Consider the following 18,288-nt stretch of genomic DNA (forward strand, 5'->3'; position numbering starts at 1 on the left):
TATGTATGAAAAATGAATAAGTAGGAGCAGAACTAAAATAATGTCAGTTGTAACTATTAAACCTAATCAGACAGATAGTTTACTCAGCATTCATTCTGCAAACAAAAATATTCTTAGTAAAGTCTTTCCCTTAAGGTACTTAAGATGACCATTTTGAAATATATTCAAATTACAATTTCATATCAAATAACTGACCAGCAAAACTCCTTTGATCTTTATATGGAAGATGCTTCTGTGGCTGCCTCCATGTTAAAGACTGTAGGAAATTAGCTAATTTACCTTGTGCCACTTGGCTGTTACAGCACAACTTATTTGAATGTCAAAGTGTTCCCACAGTGGGGAGAACCCCATGATTATTAGAAAAAGCGCCATAGGCAAATGAGCCACCCTCTAGAAATTGCTGTCATGTAAGGCTACTAGGTAATCAATGCCTGCACAATGGGAGTAAAGTGACCTGACTGGTCCAGAGGTCCTGTCCCTAGCCAGATTAGATCCTCACTTCTGATATTTCTAGGTATTGTCTTTCAAATATTTGTATCTGATGGATCTCTTATGTTGTAGAAAGTTTCAGTGCACACATGATGTGTTTATGCTGCATTCTCTGAGGGAGTTTTCAAAGATGGAGTATGTCCTTGAGAGATTCAAGTGGTAGGTAGCATCTATTTAAGGCCAACACAACACTTTTGAGGTATGTGTCCATAGATTGGGAGGTTTATCCAGGAGGCAAGGAAGACAGAGAGTTTGAATTGAACAGGTGGAAGAAAGTAAGAAATGAAGACATAATTTCAATCACTAATAGGCTTCTGAATGGTACTCATTTATGGGGGTAAATAATAAAAGTAACTTGAGAAATAATAAATCATGTTGAATTTATGTGAAAGTCATTTTTAATATTCTCAAGTAAGTATTATGTGTTATTTTAGAAAGACACAATAGATCTTTTAATAATATATGGACCATGTTAATAAGTTATGTTATAATCCAAAATTAAATTTCCCATGAGAATTTGGAGTCCAATTTTTAAAAATTAATAATTTTAAGATATTTTTGTAACTATTAATAATGTAAATACTTTAATCAAACCTGTGACTAATAGCTTTAAGTATTTATTCATGAACGATAAATTTTATTTGTTCTTGTAATAAATCTAACCAACTATAACACTAAATGAGGCTAGTTGTAATAAAGGTAAAGTCGTGAAAGCAAAACAATAGTCAAAGTTTCTTTGGCAAAGGATTCTATTAATGCAACTAATACCTGTGTGTATTAGGGGCTGAATGTAAGTTGAATAAACACCACAGAATTATAGTCTACAGGGAGAGGCTAATACAGCATAAATGCAGATTGATTTTCACATGAAGAACTTGTCAAGTTGTTTAGTAACATTTTAAAAATGAATAATGGCTTAAATCAGAACATGACAGAGAAAAATCCTGAGAAGTAGTGAACATTGAAATGGCCAAAGCCATTTTTCTCAATTACTTGAGCACCCCAGAAATCAGCCAGCACCTTGAGTGCAGATTTCTTTTTGTTTACACATACTGTACTTTATCAGAGAGCTTCAGCATTGTTTGTTAAATAGATATGATGTTTGTGAAACAGAATATTAACTTTCATAAACTTCTCCAAATAGAGTGCCAATATTGAAATTAGTTGTTTCACCATCACAGACACCATCGTGGAGCTCATGGGGCAGAAGCCAAGGTCAGATGGTAAAGGAATCTCCGCAATTGTGAATAACCACAAAACTGGAACTAACAAACATCTCAGGAAAGGAGTGGACACAGAGTTTTATTATTTACCCACTTGTCTGAGATTTTCTTATTTAACTGGTTGGTAAAGAGTGAAAGAAAGGTTTTAGCTAGTCAACCGTGGTCTTCTTTTATTTTTGCTTAAACAATTCAGTGATCTGGAATCAGAATAGCTCTGCACAAATAGAAATTCCACTGACCCATCTGCAAAAAGCATTAGAAAGAAATTGTTCAGAATTCGTTGGATGGTAATTAACATTTTCTCTGTGCCAAACATTGGCTCAAAGTGAACCACTTAGAAAGTGGAACAAACACATTATGGGAAAATTCTAAATTTATTTCTTAAGATCAGATGGGTTTTTCTAACAGTACAATTTCTCCAGTGCTAAAATGTGCATGGATGCCAAGTTTCTGTACATTGAGATACTGTGATTTTTTTCTTTAATGGCCAGAATAGATATAATAATGGTACACATAATATAGATTTTAACATGGGAAACCATGTTGTAATCATTTTTTATGTGCGGTAATATAAAAAGGTTATCTCAGATTTTATAATTTAAGTAATGTGATTTGGCTTATGTCTTAAATATGGAGTTCTGAGATTGTACTATAGAAACTTAGAAACACTCATCAAACCAATATTGATTTTAAGAATTCTGAACGTACTATTTCATATACATACACTATGAATGTAGAGGGCCCATACAGAATATAATGAGACTGCTTTATTCAAATGCCACAAAGCCCAAATTAGTGCGTTCATATTGGTATTAACCCAAAAAAAACTTAGTTTCAATGACCTAAAGAGGGATATGACAAAACATCGGCATATCAAAAGCATTCTCAGTATGTCTAATAACATTTATGTGTTATTGATTCATGTGGTACTAGAAACTGGACAGATATAGTGAGTTACAGTAGGGCTAAATTGATAAATAAAAATAGTGTTGAGAAGCACACCTGTGCATCTGCCTAATCTGTCAGAGCCTTGCAGTCCATCCCCACACTGAAAAAAATTAAAATAAAACCTGTTTTTTTTTCAGAATTTATAGCAGCATCAGACTTCTTTCCCCCTCTCAGATTTCTGAGTGACACTTTTACACACACATTTCCATAATTAAATCTTGCCCACCTCACACTTTCTCACATATTAGCCATAAATACTACACTGTTTAAAATATTTGTTTTTCTATCATGTTAAAATTTTCACAAATCACCTATACCTCTTAGGTTTTGTTGGCATTGTGATTTATAGAGTGAATATCTGTGACTTAATGAATGATGGGAATAATGCATAATTCAGGAAATATCTAAACATGTCAGCATGAAAGGAGAGTGGGCACTAGCTTTTTGGTCTCATATAGCGAATATTCAAGTTGGCAGCGTGAGGCCTGTATGAACTACGTCTTTATGTAGTGGCAGCCCAATTATTAAAAGATGGAAGATACCAGTTATTTTTCTACAGGAATTTGGGTTTGTTAAAGTCATTTAGCTGAGAAAAAAAAATGATTCTTATAACAAAAACAAAATAAAGCAAACAGAAACCCCAATTCCCTGTGTGTGTGTGTGTGTGTGTGTGTGTGAGAGAGAGAGAGAGAGAGAGAGAGAGAGTGTGTGTGTGTGTGTGTGTATCTGTGTGTGTGTGTGTGTGTGTGTGTGTGTGTGTGTGTATACACTCATATGCGAACGTCAGAGGACACCTGTAGGAGTCAGTTCTTTCCTCTTTCATGTGTATCCCATGAATTAAAGTCAGGTCACCAGGTTAGGTTACAAATGCTTTCATACACCAAACTCATTTGCCAGGCTTCTTTGCTTTTTAGAAAAAGCATGTAGAAAAAGTCATGCTTTTGTATGTTAGTATTTTAAGTGTTTCAGAAGTGTTTCAGACAAAATGAGAAGAGGAAATTCTGTGTTTGAGTGTTCAGATATATGACAATACATTGTTTGACTCCCTCAGACTCCCACAATCACCAGACAGAGGGATGTTGTCTCAAAACTAGCTCTGCACTAAAAATATCCTAATAGAGGGACAGTAGCTGTGCTATATAAGGTATCGTTATCTGTGAGTCTCCTTTTATGGTCTGTCAAATCCAATAGTCTGGTAATAGGATGTGTTCCTTCACACATGGATAATATGAATAGTAATGAAGGTTTTAAGCTTTCCAATTTGAACTGAGGAAAGTAAGCATAAGAATCTTTTTTTTTTTTTTTTTTTTTTTTTTTGAGTTAAAAATTCTTCTAGGATTGGAAATCTCAATTATTGCTCAGCTAAGCAGTTACCAAGGTTAGGTAACAAAGCTTTATCAAGGCATTGTTTCAGAATGTAAATACTCCCAATCATTAGGGCTGTCATGTAAAAGTTTCAGTTTAATATTTGCTGTCAAATTTATTCTAAAACAGAGTTGGGGGTGTATGGTGTTTTGAAAGAAAATGGCCACCAAAGGGAGTGGCGTTATTAAGAGATGTGGCTTTGATGGAGTAGGTGTGGCCTCATTGGAGGAAGTGTGTCACTGTGGAGGTGGGATTTGAGGTCTCATAAATGCTCAAGATTCCACCATATTCCCAGCCAGCATGCTACCTACTATGATGATAATGGACTAAGCCTCTGAAACTGTAAGCCTCCATCACAATTAAAATGTTTTCCTTTAAATGTTGCCAGGGTCATGGTGCCTCTTCACTGCAACAGAAACCCTAAGGCCGTGTTTCAGTCTTAACTGAGGTGTTGTGAATTTCAAATCTTTTCCTAAAAAGGCAATGAGCACCTCAGCAACCCTTCCACCAACATGATAACACCACAGTCATCACCACCAATGTGGTGCTCGAATTTGTATTTTAATGAGAATAAAATAAAAATTAGTAGTCACTCAATTCAAGAATAAAGCTACTAAAATATTTTAAATGTGATCAACTAAACAATGGATGACTCTCTGTGTATTGATTGTAACATATTATTCGGCTAGCTATCATTTTTCTTATTTTTACTTCCATTTTTTCATTGAAATGCTGTTAGGCTGAGATAATAAAAATAAGCCCAAACAAGATAGATTCATGATTTAGGGAATACACATGATGGGGTTACTTACTAGGAAGCTCTGGCGGCGGGGTGGGAACCAAAGTCGGTTCTGGATAAAGACTCTCACTACAAATTCCATTTGTTAGGCTTATGTCATCCAGGGCTATTGTACTCCAACCTGGGTTTCTAAAAGCATTGAACACAACCTGAAATTCACAGAGGCATATAATATTATTTCACTCTAATAATTTTCTGGCCTGATTCTTCTTATGGCTTAACAACTCTGGAGAACCAGTATAGCCAATTACAAAAATGCATAATAAAATACTCCATGTCGAAATATTGGTAAATCATCTTGTATAAATACTCTTGAGGAGCACAACTTTTATATTATATGTAAATCTTAGCAAAATATGCACATATGTATTCCTTCTGTATTATACTCTTGTGATTTATTTCTCTTTCCCCTGATTTTGTCATAGTCTACTTAATAAAACCTATATATAATTTAGAAGCAGAGAGAAACCTCCCAATTATATTTTAAAAATATAAATATCTGTTTTCCTTCATAGTAATGCTAGTCTTGAAGAAAAGATACTCTGATTATATCATTTAAATACAAAAAAAGTAGACAAGAAGAAATGACTAGCATAATATGAGCTTCTAGATCCATCTAGTACTGGTTCTCCTAGTTCACTTAGGGTTGTGAGATGGCCTTGTTATGAAGGTGCTGATTTCAAGACCAATAAACCGTCTTGGTAATAGCTTCTGGGGTCAGAGACATCACAGCAGGTTCTCAGAAATGGTGGCTGTTTTCAACTATATTTCTTTGTACCTATCTTCATTAGGATAAGAATGATGTGACCGAAATATTTGCTACATGTTACTTGCTGTATGAGGCAAGTATTTTATTTGATTTTTCAGCATATTATATATTCAATTCACTAATGTGTCCATTAATTTCATAGATGTCTTACTAGACACTATTCCAAACAATGTGAATTTCTTCCTTTCCCAGAGGAGAAAATAAAATTTTAAAGAGATAACAGCAAGTTTTCCACAATCTCTCAATGCAATGTAATAACCAGAAAGTAAGTTAGTATTCTTCCAGAGAGAATAATATACCCCAAGTCCCACAATATGACTGAAATTCCATATAGCATCAAACCTCATACTGACCATGGTATATTCTATGTTATCTTACCTTCGAAGAAGTGTGATGTGTAAATTAGGTACAATATGGATCAATGATAGAACATAGTGCAACAAAACAGCTTGATGGGCAGTAATTTCCTCCATCTTGCAAGGAAATTCCTTAAAAGTCAGGGTATTCTAAAGTAAGGTAAAACATCCCATCCTGCAGGGAAATTCTTTCAAACTCAGGAAGCAGACCACTCAATTGATCCAAGAATTCCCTCAAAGTGATGAGGTTTACAAGGCCATTTCTCCTCAAGGTTTTCCTAAGTTGTAAGAATTGTTGGGAGACATTCTCAGAAAAGCTAAGCTACCAAGATAGGGTCATGTCAGTAGAGCCAACTGGAAAAGGTTTCAAGGTTCCAGCTTCTATGACCCACCATCTATGCTGTGTCATGAAGTTGTCTTTGAGATATTTCTGTTCCTGTAAGTACCCTTCAGCCACACTCCTACGAATAATCCCAATGAATTTCATTGGTCGACAAGTTGTATTTTGCTGGTATCCTTACTTTGGCCTGTCATCACTTCCCTGTCTATGGTGAGTAGATGTTAGTTCATATGTCCCCAGGATTAATATCTCAAAGCATAATTGTAACAGTACACTGTAATAAGGTTTGTGCGATGGGAATTATTTCTTTCAAACTTTACATTACAAGCTTTAGGACTCCAATTAACTAAACCCTTGAAATTAAATCACGAATAAATTATCATCACTGTGTAAGTGAGATGGGGCAGTGTCTATCTGTTTGTTGAGCTAACTCCAAAATCCTGAATCATTACAAGGTTAGAAAGGAAGCTCAATGGGCAGAACTGTTTGCAGAAATACCGATTTCCTCATTTTATTCATGTCCTTCTTTTCTATTTGATGTTCCATTTTCCCTTATTCTAATTACAAACAAAATTAAAGAGGAAAATTTCAACATGAAGACTAGAATAAGAAAAAATAAAGGGAAAGATGACAGGAAGAATTCAGACAAGGGCCACTGATTATGTTGGAGCAGAGACTCTATGCCTCTGGTGATGACATTGTCTGTTCAAATATACATCTTCTAAAAGTGATACTAACTTGTTTCAAATTACTCAATTAAAACATTGTTAATTTGGTTAAACTAATAGGGCACATTATCCTATAGTTTAATAGCAACAACCCTTAGGAAATGAAGACATTAAAATCTTATCTGGAAAAATTAATTCAACTTAATGCAGAATAAATGATCAGAGACTTCCCAATGATATGGCTCATAAAATTTCTTTCTAAAGGAAATCCATGGAGATTAAGTCAGAGTGGGGTCACTTGGTGGATATTGATGGGCTTGGATACACAACTATGAAATGTCAATTTTCTGTGATGTGTCGAGCTCAGTAAAGGCAGAAGAATAGAAGGAAGTGTTGATGAAGGGAGATGAAGTTGTCTTTTCTATGGCTTCGTGTGCCATTATAAACAGTATCTTAATATCACAAACAATTCCTCAAAAGTATTATATAATACGTCAGTGAATAAGTTTCCTAAATGAAAAAAAAAAAAGGTAGATTAGTACAGAAGGGAAAGTCACTAGATAGATTTTCTCCAGAAAATGCTTCACCCTATCATTGTCAAGTATAATCACAGTCACCAAAATATACAAACAGAAATTACAAAGTATTTTTACAAACCTTAAATTCCACTGTCTCATTTATTGTGACTTGACCGTAATTCCAATTCATCCCATAATTTCCTGTCCTTTGAAAAACTGTCTTGTCTTTAGTTTCATCACTGCTGATATGAATGCTCAAGTTGTAGACACTTTCACAACACATGTAATACCTAGTTTGGAAATAAGCAATGACATTAATTTTGATTCTTTCTACATAGTTTCTTGTATTTAAAATATTTTTGGTTTCTTTGGTTGTTTCTGGGGAAGGAAGTAAGGGGGCATCTACCAACACTTGCTGTTCTATCACTTGAAAAAAATAATGAATGAACTTTTTCTATCATAGTGAAATCAGGTTGGTTCCCTAGCAAAAGCATCATTAACCATTTACAAAGATAGCATTTAAGTATGTCCTACTTAAGGACCTGGCAGGAAACATACCAGAAATGAAGGCAGACAGGCTCTGAAGTGAGCTCTAAATAGAGGCTTGAAAGCCCCATTCTTTCTGTTCTCCATCCTTGGTCAGTTGGTGTAGAAATGCAAAATCCTGTAAAGACAACCATGGATTTTAGTTGATTAAAGTAGGCACTTATTTAAGATGAAGCATTAGGACATGCATTTTTGCACATTGGATGAGGCACCAGACTTGAGTCCAGAATGATTGACTTCATCATAATAAATTGTTTAGGAAGTTCACTCAACTTTGGGCTTCTCACTTTAATTCTATTTTTCTATACATCTTGATAAACTCACAGCTTGAAAGGTAATCAGCACATGGCTGATTGTATCTAGATATACTGATTGGTTAACTCAAGGGATATACAATTATTTAAGCATACATTTGATGACAAGGCTAAATGTTCCAAAGAACAATGGGTTTTATAGCCCATTGACTGCACTGCATATCTTTACATAAGAAGATGCCTGGTTTTATAAGGGTTTTGTATTTCTGTATTCCTCTGAATGATAACTAATCAGATCACTGTGGAGCGGGCAGCATGCTAATCCATATAAAAGCTTTTGAAATAGCACAAGATACTGCATAAGTGCTTTCAGGTCTAGATTTCATTATTCGAGCCAATGATTTGACTCATTCCAAGTGTGCGAAGTACAGTTAGGTAAGAATACTTTGCACATTCTCTTGTGGGAATTTACTGCATTCTTAGCTGGAAACTCATATATTAAGACAGAAGCAGGAATCATGCAGCAAACTTTGCTACAAAGTAAATGAAATATAGGACTAATAGAATTTGATTCCCGTGCATATTTTTCTGAACTACTCAAAAATGTTTGCTTGAAATCAACATCTTCACTCCTGTACCTTCCAAGAGAAAAATATAGATAATGTTGCCTATAAAATGCAATCTCATTCATTTGTAATATGCAGAGTAAGAATAAGATATGAAGAAGATAAATACAAGTAGAACTGCTTATAAACACAAATTTAGACCAATGAGGCAAAAATTGTTCAGAATATATGAGCGTTCTATCAAGGTGAGATCATGCTTAATGGCTCATAAATGTAATATATGCACACACATTAGTTTTATATTAGAAAATGCATGACGAAATAAATGTGTTTAACAGTTTATACTAGTAACAGATTACTCGCAGTTTATATGTGTTGTACTATTTCATGAATACTTTAGCTGTGTCTGCTCTCATGTGTACAAAGCTATGTAAAAGATCAGCTTCAGAGTCAAAGCACAACTCCCAGCACCTATTGTCTAAGAGCCCACAAGCAAATCCATTTTGAATTCTCCTGCTTTTAGTTACTTAGGGCATGAGAAGAAAGAAATACATGCTGAGGTGGTCTAAGTGCTCTGAAATTTTCCAAGTTAGTTGTTTTTTGTGTACTAGAAGCACACATGGTGTTGGCATTTCTTAGCATGTTCAACCATCACAGTCAGTCTACCTACTTACCATGTGCAAAGTTCTAAATCTATAATTCAGTCATTTAGTGGTAATATATATTAGAGCTGTACAATTGGTACATGAATTTACTTCATTAACTCATTAGATAATTTTACATCCCAACCATAGTCTATCCTCCCTCCTCTTCTACTTTCTTCCTCTCTTGTCCTCTGCATTTCTCTCAAATCACTCAGACAGGTGCACTCCGACAGGCCTCCCATGGGCATCAGCAAAGCATGGCATATCATGCTGCTGTAAGACCAAGCACCTCCCCCTGTATTAAGGCTGGGCCAGGCAACCCAGGATGAGGAATAGGTTCCCCAGAGCCAGTCAAATCACCAGGGACAGCCCTGCTCCCAAGACCAGGAGTCCCACAGACAGAAGAAACTATACAACTGTCACATATATCAGAGTGCCTTAGTTGGTCCCATGCAAGTTCCCTGGTTGTTGGTTCAGACTCTGCTCCCATGAGCCAGGCTAGTGGTTTCCATGGTTTTTTTTTTTTTTTTTTTTTTGTGCCTACCCAGGCTTTTTACAAAAGTGCTAGGGAATCTAGTTCAGGGCCTTCTTTTTGCCTGGTGAACACTTTACCCATTAAACTAGTTCCCTAGGCCTGTAGTATATACTTATTGTACTTATTAAAGAATTTGGGGAAAATTAGTAATATCTTGATAATTTTTGTATTTTCCATTTGGGTAAGGTACATGTTGTTTAATATATTGTCATGTCAATTTGACTTGAATTCACATTTTAAAGTCCTAGAAGAAATGACTCATCAGATATTTTACACCACCTTACAGGAGTTCTATGGCTAATTGATAACCTTTTAAATTCTTTAATTTTCTTGAGATGCATTTTAGATCTCTTGAAATTAACTTAAAGTAAGATTAAAGCCAGAAAACTAAGTAAATTTTGCTAATTCAAGCACACAAGGAACTTTTTCTCTAGTCATTAGACTTTTCTTTCATCTTCCTTCTGACATCTTTTCTGTTTGTTCCTCCCTGGACTGAATTTAAACTCTCTCCAGCCAACACCCCAATTAAAACCATAAATTCTGGGCATACATTGGTGCTCATGTAGACATCACAGCCCAGGGAGATAATGTGTTCTAGAAAACTGGAGGCCTGTTTCAAGAAGACGCTAGGTTGACTTAAATGGCTTTGTGAGTCTTAGGATGGGTATACGATAGCTGAATCTACTAGATAAATATTACTGAAAGTTTTAGTAAAAAGACTGTTTTAAATTTAGTTTCTTTAAGTATGATAATGTAATATTATTTTCTAAAATTTAATATAGCAAGAAAGAATAGACAAATGGGAAGAATACTACTTTAAAAAATATAAATTACACTAAGAAAGTAATTAGCTAAGTTGAAATGCAGATATATAAAATAATAATAAATTATATATGTATACATATACACATATATATGTGCACACACACACACATATATAGACATACACAAACATACACACACACACACACACACACACACACACACATATATATATTAGCCAGACATCTGTTTTCTTCCCAGACAGAAACTTATAACAGAATCATGGACAAGTGTTATCTCTTGAATACTTATGAGTCATGGAAAGAAAATAGTTTTAGCATCATATGGCACTCTTTTTTCCTGATGTTTCTAGAACATACCTGGCGGTATTTTCCTGATGTTTCTAGAACATAGAGATGAATTGAATGTTTATAAATCTTAAACATTCAACTATTATTATTATCAATCATATTTTCTAAAGAAAGGAATTGGCATGGAGAAGAAAAATAATTTACCTAAATGGAGGAGGGAGCAATAAAATTTTGCTCTAGCTAAGACGTCAGTGTCTTAATTTTAATGATTTCCATTCTATGCAGTGCTACCTTTCACAGCATTGAAAACAATTGGCGTCTCTGTGGGTTTCTCCAGCCTGGCATTGACTCCTTTTGTTATCACTCCTCCCTTTCTACAACTGGATTCCAGGAGTTCGGCTCAGTGTTTAGCTGTGGATGTCTGCTTTTGTTTCCATCAGCTACTAGATGAGGGCTCTATGATGGCAGATAAGTTAGTTATCAATCTTATTATCAGGGAAGGGCATTTAAGGTAGCCTTTCCATTGTTGCTCAAATTGTTAGTTGGGATCACCCTTGTAGGTCTCTGGACATTTCTCTAGAGTCAGTTTTCTCTTACAGACTCAGATCCCCTGAATGTGGGTCTCAGTTAGAAGGCTTGGGCAGTCTAAGGTACTTCTGACAGTGGAACCAGGATGTATCCTTGGTGCAGGAAAGGACTTTGGGAGCACATTCCCCATGGAGGGATACTCCCTTAGCCTAGAGGCAAGGGGAGGGCCTAGTCCCTACTTCAAATGACTTGGCAGATTTTGATGATTCCTCCTGGAAGACATCACCCTCCCTGTGCAGTGCAGGGGGGTTGGATGGGGTGGGGGAGATGGGATGAGGGAGGGGTCGGAAGCAAGGGAGGAAGGGAGTGAGAGGGAACTGGGATCGATATGTAAAATAAGAAAATAATGATAAAATAAAATAAATAATTATATGTGGATGGGAGAAAAAGAAAGGAAGGAAGGAAGCAATTGGCATTGTGTTGAAAAGAGGAGAAAAGGAACCTAAGACCACCTAACCCATTGTGACTCCTCCATTTGCAAAGTCTTTTTTTTTTTTTAAATGCTCATAACCTCATTTGCCCCTGATGTTCAGAGCGAACAGTCCCTCTTTTAGCATGCCAAAGCATTGCCCTGCATCAATGTCACCACCTTCCAATTCCCTTTACTTTTAAGAGGTACAGAGACTTTCTGAGAGCTGGCAGGGCAAAGATTGAGGAGCAGAGGCTCCCCCAAAAGTGAGTTCTTTAGAAGACGTGGAAAAAGTTGAGCACTTAGATGTTCTTTCCTAACGTGATGCTAATTCAAAGTTTATCTGTTCCATTTATGCTCCCGTGTCATTTAAAGTGAAGGCTAAGAACAAAAGCACCCTGCGTAGATAAGAAGAACGGCAGGAGAGGTTTAATTGGCTTGCATTTCAGAGGTACAATGTTCTGACACATTAAAAAAAAAAAAAAGCCAGTTGGAAGAAAAATACCCCTGGAGGTGAATGACTGGTAGATTATGAAATCACAGCTAGGAGAGTCAGAGAGACATTATGCCCTACCGTCGCCCTCATTACTTACTGCGCTCTGACCTGCTTGCTCTTGTCTAATTTTCATAACTCCTGCTACATACCTTTCTCGCGAGACTCCATTTCCCTCCCAAGCATTTAAGGTTTCTGTCGGACACTCATCCCACTTCACTCTGGCCATTTTCATCTGGTTTCTTTAGTCATTTATTCTGCTGGCACGCTGGAATCATTTCCCCCTCCTGCAATGCACTTAGACACTTTAAAATAGCACTGACATGATTTTTATCTTTATTGGGATGACACAAAAGTAGGAAAATGATCGTTTTAACATCAAGAATTTCAACTGCATAACACATCTGCCGTAGTCAATAAGCACTACTGTTTTCTTGAGCATTCATCTAGCTCCTATTGTTTAAATGTGGTATAGATATCATCACCTGTTATTTGGATGTCTCAGGATGTCTTTTTAGGGCAAAGGTGATTATCAGCCTAAGGGGTAGTCTTCATCTGGGTGATTTAGTAGTTTAACCATGTGAAATCACTCATAAGTCATCATTTTCAATATTAAATACCATTGGTCTTATGGAAGTAGCCATCTGTGCAGAACACATTAGTATGCATATGTCTATAATGGTATGTAATGTTTTGTTTTAAATTAATAGCTATTAGTTATTAATAACTAATGATAAGTAATTATAACTAATTTTTCTTTTAAATTACAGTCAAAAATCTAACTTCTCACCACTTTTGCTCTCTGATTCAAGTCCCGTGACCCCTTCTCAGGGTCAGTGGACAGTGTGGAACTGATGGTCCTGTGCTGGTCCTCTTAGTTAGCATGCACCCTAACACTTCCCTGTGCTGGACCTTAAGTCAGTTCCTCCTTATCCTCAGCATGAAATATAGCACCATAGACAGCCAACATCAGAAACACCTCACTGTTCATCCTACTGCATCCCAGCCTGTTGTGGAAAATTATTTTAAGGTGTGTTACATTTGCGTATGCTGTAGAACATTTGCTTTAATGATGCAAAGGTGTGCTACGTCCTTTTACGCTGCATTTGTCTAACTCTGTGAGGTTGTGTTACTTTGCCTGTCTAAAACACCTGATGGTCTAATAAAGAGCCGAATGGCCAACAGCAAGGGAGGGGAAAGGATAGGCAGGCCTGGAAGGCAGAGAGAATGTGTTGAAGGAAAAGTCTGGGAAGGAAGAAGGAGCAAGAGGAGAAGAGCAGGAGAGAATAAGGACAGGAGCAAGGAAGGAAGGAAGGACAACAGGGGCCAGACACCCAGCTGCACAGCAACACACAACACCAGCCTAACAGGCCTAATGGCTTTTCCTCATAGACAAGGAGCCTCACTGCCCACCCCACTGCATCCCAGCCTCGCGGGTTAATGGATTTTTCTCAAAGGGACCAACAATCTCTTCTCTTAGCTGTCTTTGCTCCCTCTGTCTAGTACATGTGCAGCTGCCTCCTGTGATCCCCTAGAAATTTGGTTCATGTCACTCCTTCACTGACATCTAAAGTAATTGTCTTGTATTAATTAGCACTCTCTGTCCTAATTCTACTTCCAAAGCTTTATACTTTTTCAGGTTTTTCATACACATGTACCAAAATTACTCTTCTTGCAACTGCAGCTGCTTATTATTTTCAAAAATTTGAATAGAACATGTGATCTTTGAAACCAGAAAATATGTTTTTATTTTTAATCCCCATATGTATTATGAGCATCTTTATATGACTTAGGTGTCAAAAATGAGTAAAAGAAAAAAAAAAATAAAAGGTAGCTTTTGTGATTGCTGTGAAAATGCATTAAATACAGTCAGGTTAATAAATCGTATTTTCTATTATCAGGATGTTTCTGTTTAAAGAACCAGAGTCAAATAAGCTTCTATCTTTAAAAACACTAAATTTTCAACATCCTTTTGCTGTATATCAGTCACAGTTCACATTAAGTCTACCACTTGCTTTTTCAGGTCATTAAAAGGAAATTACAGTGTACATGTGCTTAGATTTTTAGTGCTATAATGGTTTATTGGATAAATTATTCAGAAATGGGTAATTGAGTCAGGGGTGTGGACATACATTACTACATTCAAAATAGCTTTACATACTGGTTACATCATAACTAAGATGACTAGGTTCTTGTCACCTGAAGGAATGTTGTGGTAAGTCAGCACACAGTGTTGAGTGAAAAGATGGGTTCACACAGAGGTCTCAAAATTGCACGCAAACTTTGACATGTGGCATGTGTCTTCAATCCCTGAATACTGCAGTGTTGGTGTGAGATTCTTGGCACTGTGTTTTATCAGGGATGTTGACAAGTCATTTCACAGAATGAATTTGTTTCTTAATAGGTATAAACACACACACACACACACATATACACCTATATACACACATAAACACACATATGCATACACTCATATACATACACATATATACATGTATACACATGTACACATAGATGCATACACATACATAGATAAACACACCCATGAATGCACATACACACATACATGCACACATAGACATATATTCATACATGTGCATTATAAACGCACATGCACACTGCATACATACACATGCACTCATAAACACACACACACAAGCACACACACTCTAATGTGACTATGATTCTTACTAAGTTGTAACCTTTATTCACAGAGTTTATTAGTCTTACAGATGTGTTACTTCTAGTATCTCAGTAGTATCATCCCAGAATAATAACTTAGCGCTATCTTTTCTACTTAGTCAAATTTTATTGTCCCTACATTAGTGTTTTTACATGGAATCTAGCATTTTCTTCACAGGAAGATATCTTTACATATCACAGATTGCCCCTGGGGTCTATACTCTCAAGTTACTCTTACTATGGTTACCAGAAGAATATCTATATCTGTTTTGATAGGATTTGTACACTCAAATTCTAAGGTGTTTTTAAAACAACACTATCTGAACCAATGAACAAGACTATGAGCAAGAATATGAGCGCTGGACCAGTATACAAAACTAGATTACATTTCTGTGTATTCACAGTGAATAACTGAAAAATGAACTTGAGGCAAGACAGACTAGTGGTCAGAAGAGTCAGTTAACTTATATGAGTCCACTTACTAATGAATCATTTCAAAGCTATGGTTACAAGTTAATTTCCTTATCTCTAATGTCCTTTGATTACTCTCCATCATCATATCTGGGTAAAAGAGTAAAATAGTATGTGTTTTAGAAACTGGTCACGTATTGTTAGATATTTGATTACCATTTTTATCTTAAATATAATTATTAGCTAATAGGAAAATATAATTTTTTCAATTAATGAAGGTCCATTAAAATGAAATAATAGTACATGCTTTTATGGTTTGCTTTATGGATAAATGTAAATCAAACCTGATTCATTTCCAAATGTGTGGTCAAAAGGTGGTCCAGGGAAGAGAGGAAACTGTGGCCCTTGAATCCTTTCCCACTCATTATCATCATTGAGATCCTGGGTCCAGAAGCAAAAGCCATCATCAAAAGTGCAGCTGATTTTCTCGTAATCTGTGAATTTAAAAAACCCACAAATTTAATATTTAACATGAGCAATTTCAATGAATTAAATGTAAGAGTCCAACTTTATGTAGTTTTTAATTGCTTGTTTGTTGTGCATCAAGCCATTCTATTTTACTAATCTTCACTATGATTAGTTTTACTTATTTTTCAATTTTATTTTATTTAAGTTACAACACATGGCATAAGTTTCAACCATGACAAATTGTTATGTTTCTTAGAGTACTGGGCTTTAACAGACTTTTATTGTTTATTTTTTATGTTGATTCCACTATTTGCCACATATACTCCCCCCTGCTCCTGTCGCTTGTAACATTTATTTTCTGAATATTAAAAAATAATGAAATTTTTAGATCGACTTGTGATATTTTTTTGAAGCTGGTCATCTGCTTCCTCAGAAGACTATAAACTACTTTTCATATATTGTTTGATTCTAACTATAAAGCAAAGAGGGGATTAGTTAAGAGCTAGAAAGAGCTCACTAGAGAAAAGTGTAGGTTCTGCTGATGTTAAAATACAACCACAGCCATAGGCTGAACAGTAGAAAGCACTTACTGCTGAGGGTGCTGCTGTTAAAGGTGCTGTAGGAGGCACTGAAGCCAATAAAATCACTTTCATCAGATTGTATCAGGAAGGTGACTGTCACTAGGTTGGAGAAAATTCGAATTGTCCCAGGATCCGTTTCCACAAAAGAGGCTATGAAAGAAAATGTTGACAAATGATTATATTCTACGAGTATATCCTATCCATGAAAGGAAAAGATGAATTACTTTGCCAAGTATGTGCCTCTGAAGGCTATAAGTTGAGAAGTTATAGGGCTAAAGGTTAAATTTGTGTCCCATGTCACAATAGTGAGAGCTAGAGCAGGGTCTTCATAGTCAATAGTGTATTCTTTTGGTCTGCTTGCTAATAAAGTAGTAAAAACTCAAAATAATAATAGTAATTTTATTATTATTATTATCATGTAAGAATTACTTCTATGCCATTTATACTGATTATATTATTGCTCTTCATTAACTCTACCACCCATAGAAGATTTTCTCACTTTTATTTCCCAAGGATGGATATGCTTGTTGAATTAATTGAACTCACATAATTTATAAAATTATCAACACATGAAATGGTTTTACAACAACAATGTGCAGCTTAACATGTCTGTCATCAAAGGTAGTAATTTCACTTTTAGGAGAATCAGAATTGGGTTATATGGGGGAAGGCCCACAAATTTAAATGTGCAATGTTCAGGTACACAAAGGCACATATTTCAGATGGGCCATCTGGAGCATGTATCAAATTCGGGCCTTTGAAAGTGTCAAACTTCAGATGGAGCAAGGGCAGATCATTGCCATTTATTTTCTTGTAAAGAAATAAATCACGGAATATTGAAAACATATGTACTTCTCTATAAATTAGCACAATTTAACATTAGCATGGCAATTTCAACAAAGCCCAGTGGAATCATCATGACCAAACACTGAGCCGTGTATTAATGTTCCATCCACAGTGTGTCTTTTACTCAACTTTTGCTCATGAAGACTTACGTTGGCTCTTTGATCTTGCAGGGTATCTGACTCATAGCCAACATGATTTTTAAATTGAAAACCTTCTGCAATCACTCTAGAGATATACTGTACAAGCTTTGCTTTAAGCCTAACCTCTCCTCTCACCATGTTCATTTCCTGTACATTAAAAGTGTTATACCCAGTGGCTTCTGGAGGATCAAATGAGGGTTGGGACATCACAGTGTATTTGACAGTGTATTCCACATTTGCAAGTAGGGAGGATCTGGTGTAGAGTTCAGGTCATGAAGCCCATTAACCTGCTTTTGGTATGCATGCAAGCCTCTGGCAAAAGTGCAGAGTGTTAATCAACAGAGATTCCATGAAGCATTAATTATATCAGAGCACTCTGTTGACCTCGAAAGGAATCAGAACCTCAGTGCCAGATGGTATGCTACGTACAAAAAGGTACAAAGGGGAACCAGAAGGCTGAGACACAAGATCTAGGCTCTGGAGAAAAAGCTGAATTTAATTCCACTCCATGTCTTTTTGTCCCCATTTACTTTGATGTAAGGCATTGCTTATTTGTGAAATCTTCTAAGGGATAACT

General features: G+C 36.0%; 1 protein-coding gene across 1 annotated transcript in view; it reads right to left on the reverse strand.

Annotated features, from left to right (window-relative positions):
• Positions 1-18,288, reverse strand: part of Tmprss15 (transmembrane serine protease 15) — a 95,436-nt gene that overhangs the window by 44,006 nt on the left and 33,142 nt on the right. Inside the window, exons 12-16 of the mRNA XM_051191778.1 lie at positions 16,735-16,875; positions 16,021-16,170; positions 8,034-8,139; positions 7,615-7,765; positions 4,838-4,973 (exon numbers count right to left, since the gene is read on the reverse strand). Of these exons, the coding sequence (XP_051047735.1) occupies positions 4,838-4,973; positions 7,615-7,765; positions 8,034-8,139; positions 16,021-16,170; positions 16,735-16,875 (684 nt within the window). The remainder of the gene's footprint in view (positions 1-4,837; positions 4,974-7,614; positions 7,766-8,033; positions 8,140-16,020; positions 16,171-16,734; positions 16,876-18,288) is intronic.

The sequence above is a fragment of the Phodopus roborovskii genome, unplaced genomic scaffold (genome assembly GCF_943737965.1).
Source record: "Phodopus roborovskii unplaced genomic scaffold, PHOROB, whole genome shotgun sequence".
Taxonomy (NCBI): Eukaryota; Metazoa; Chordata; class Mammalia; order Rodentia; family Cricetidae; genus Phodopus; species Phodopus roborovskii.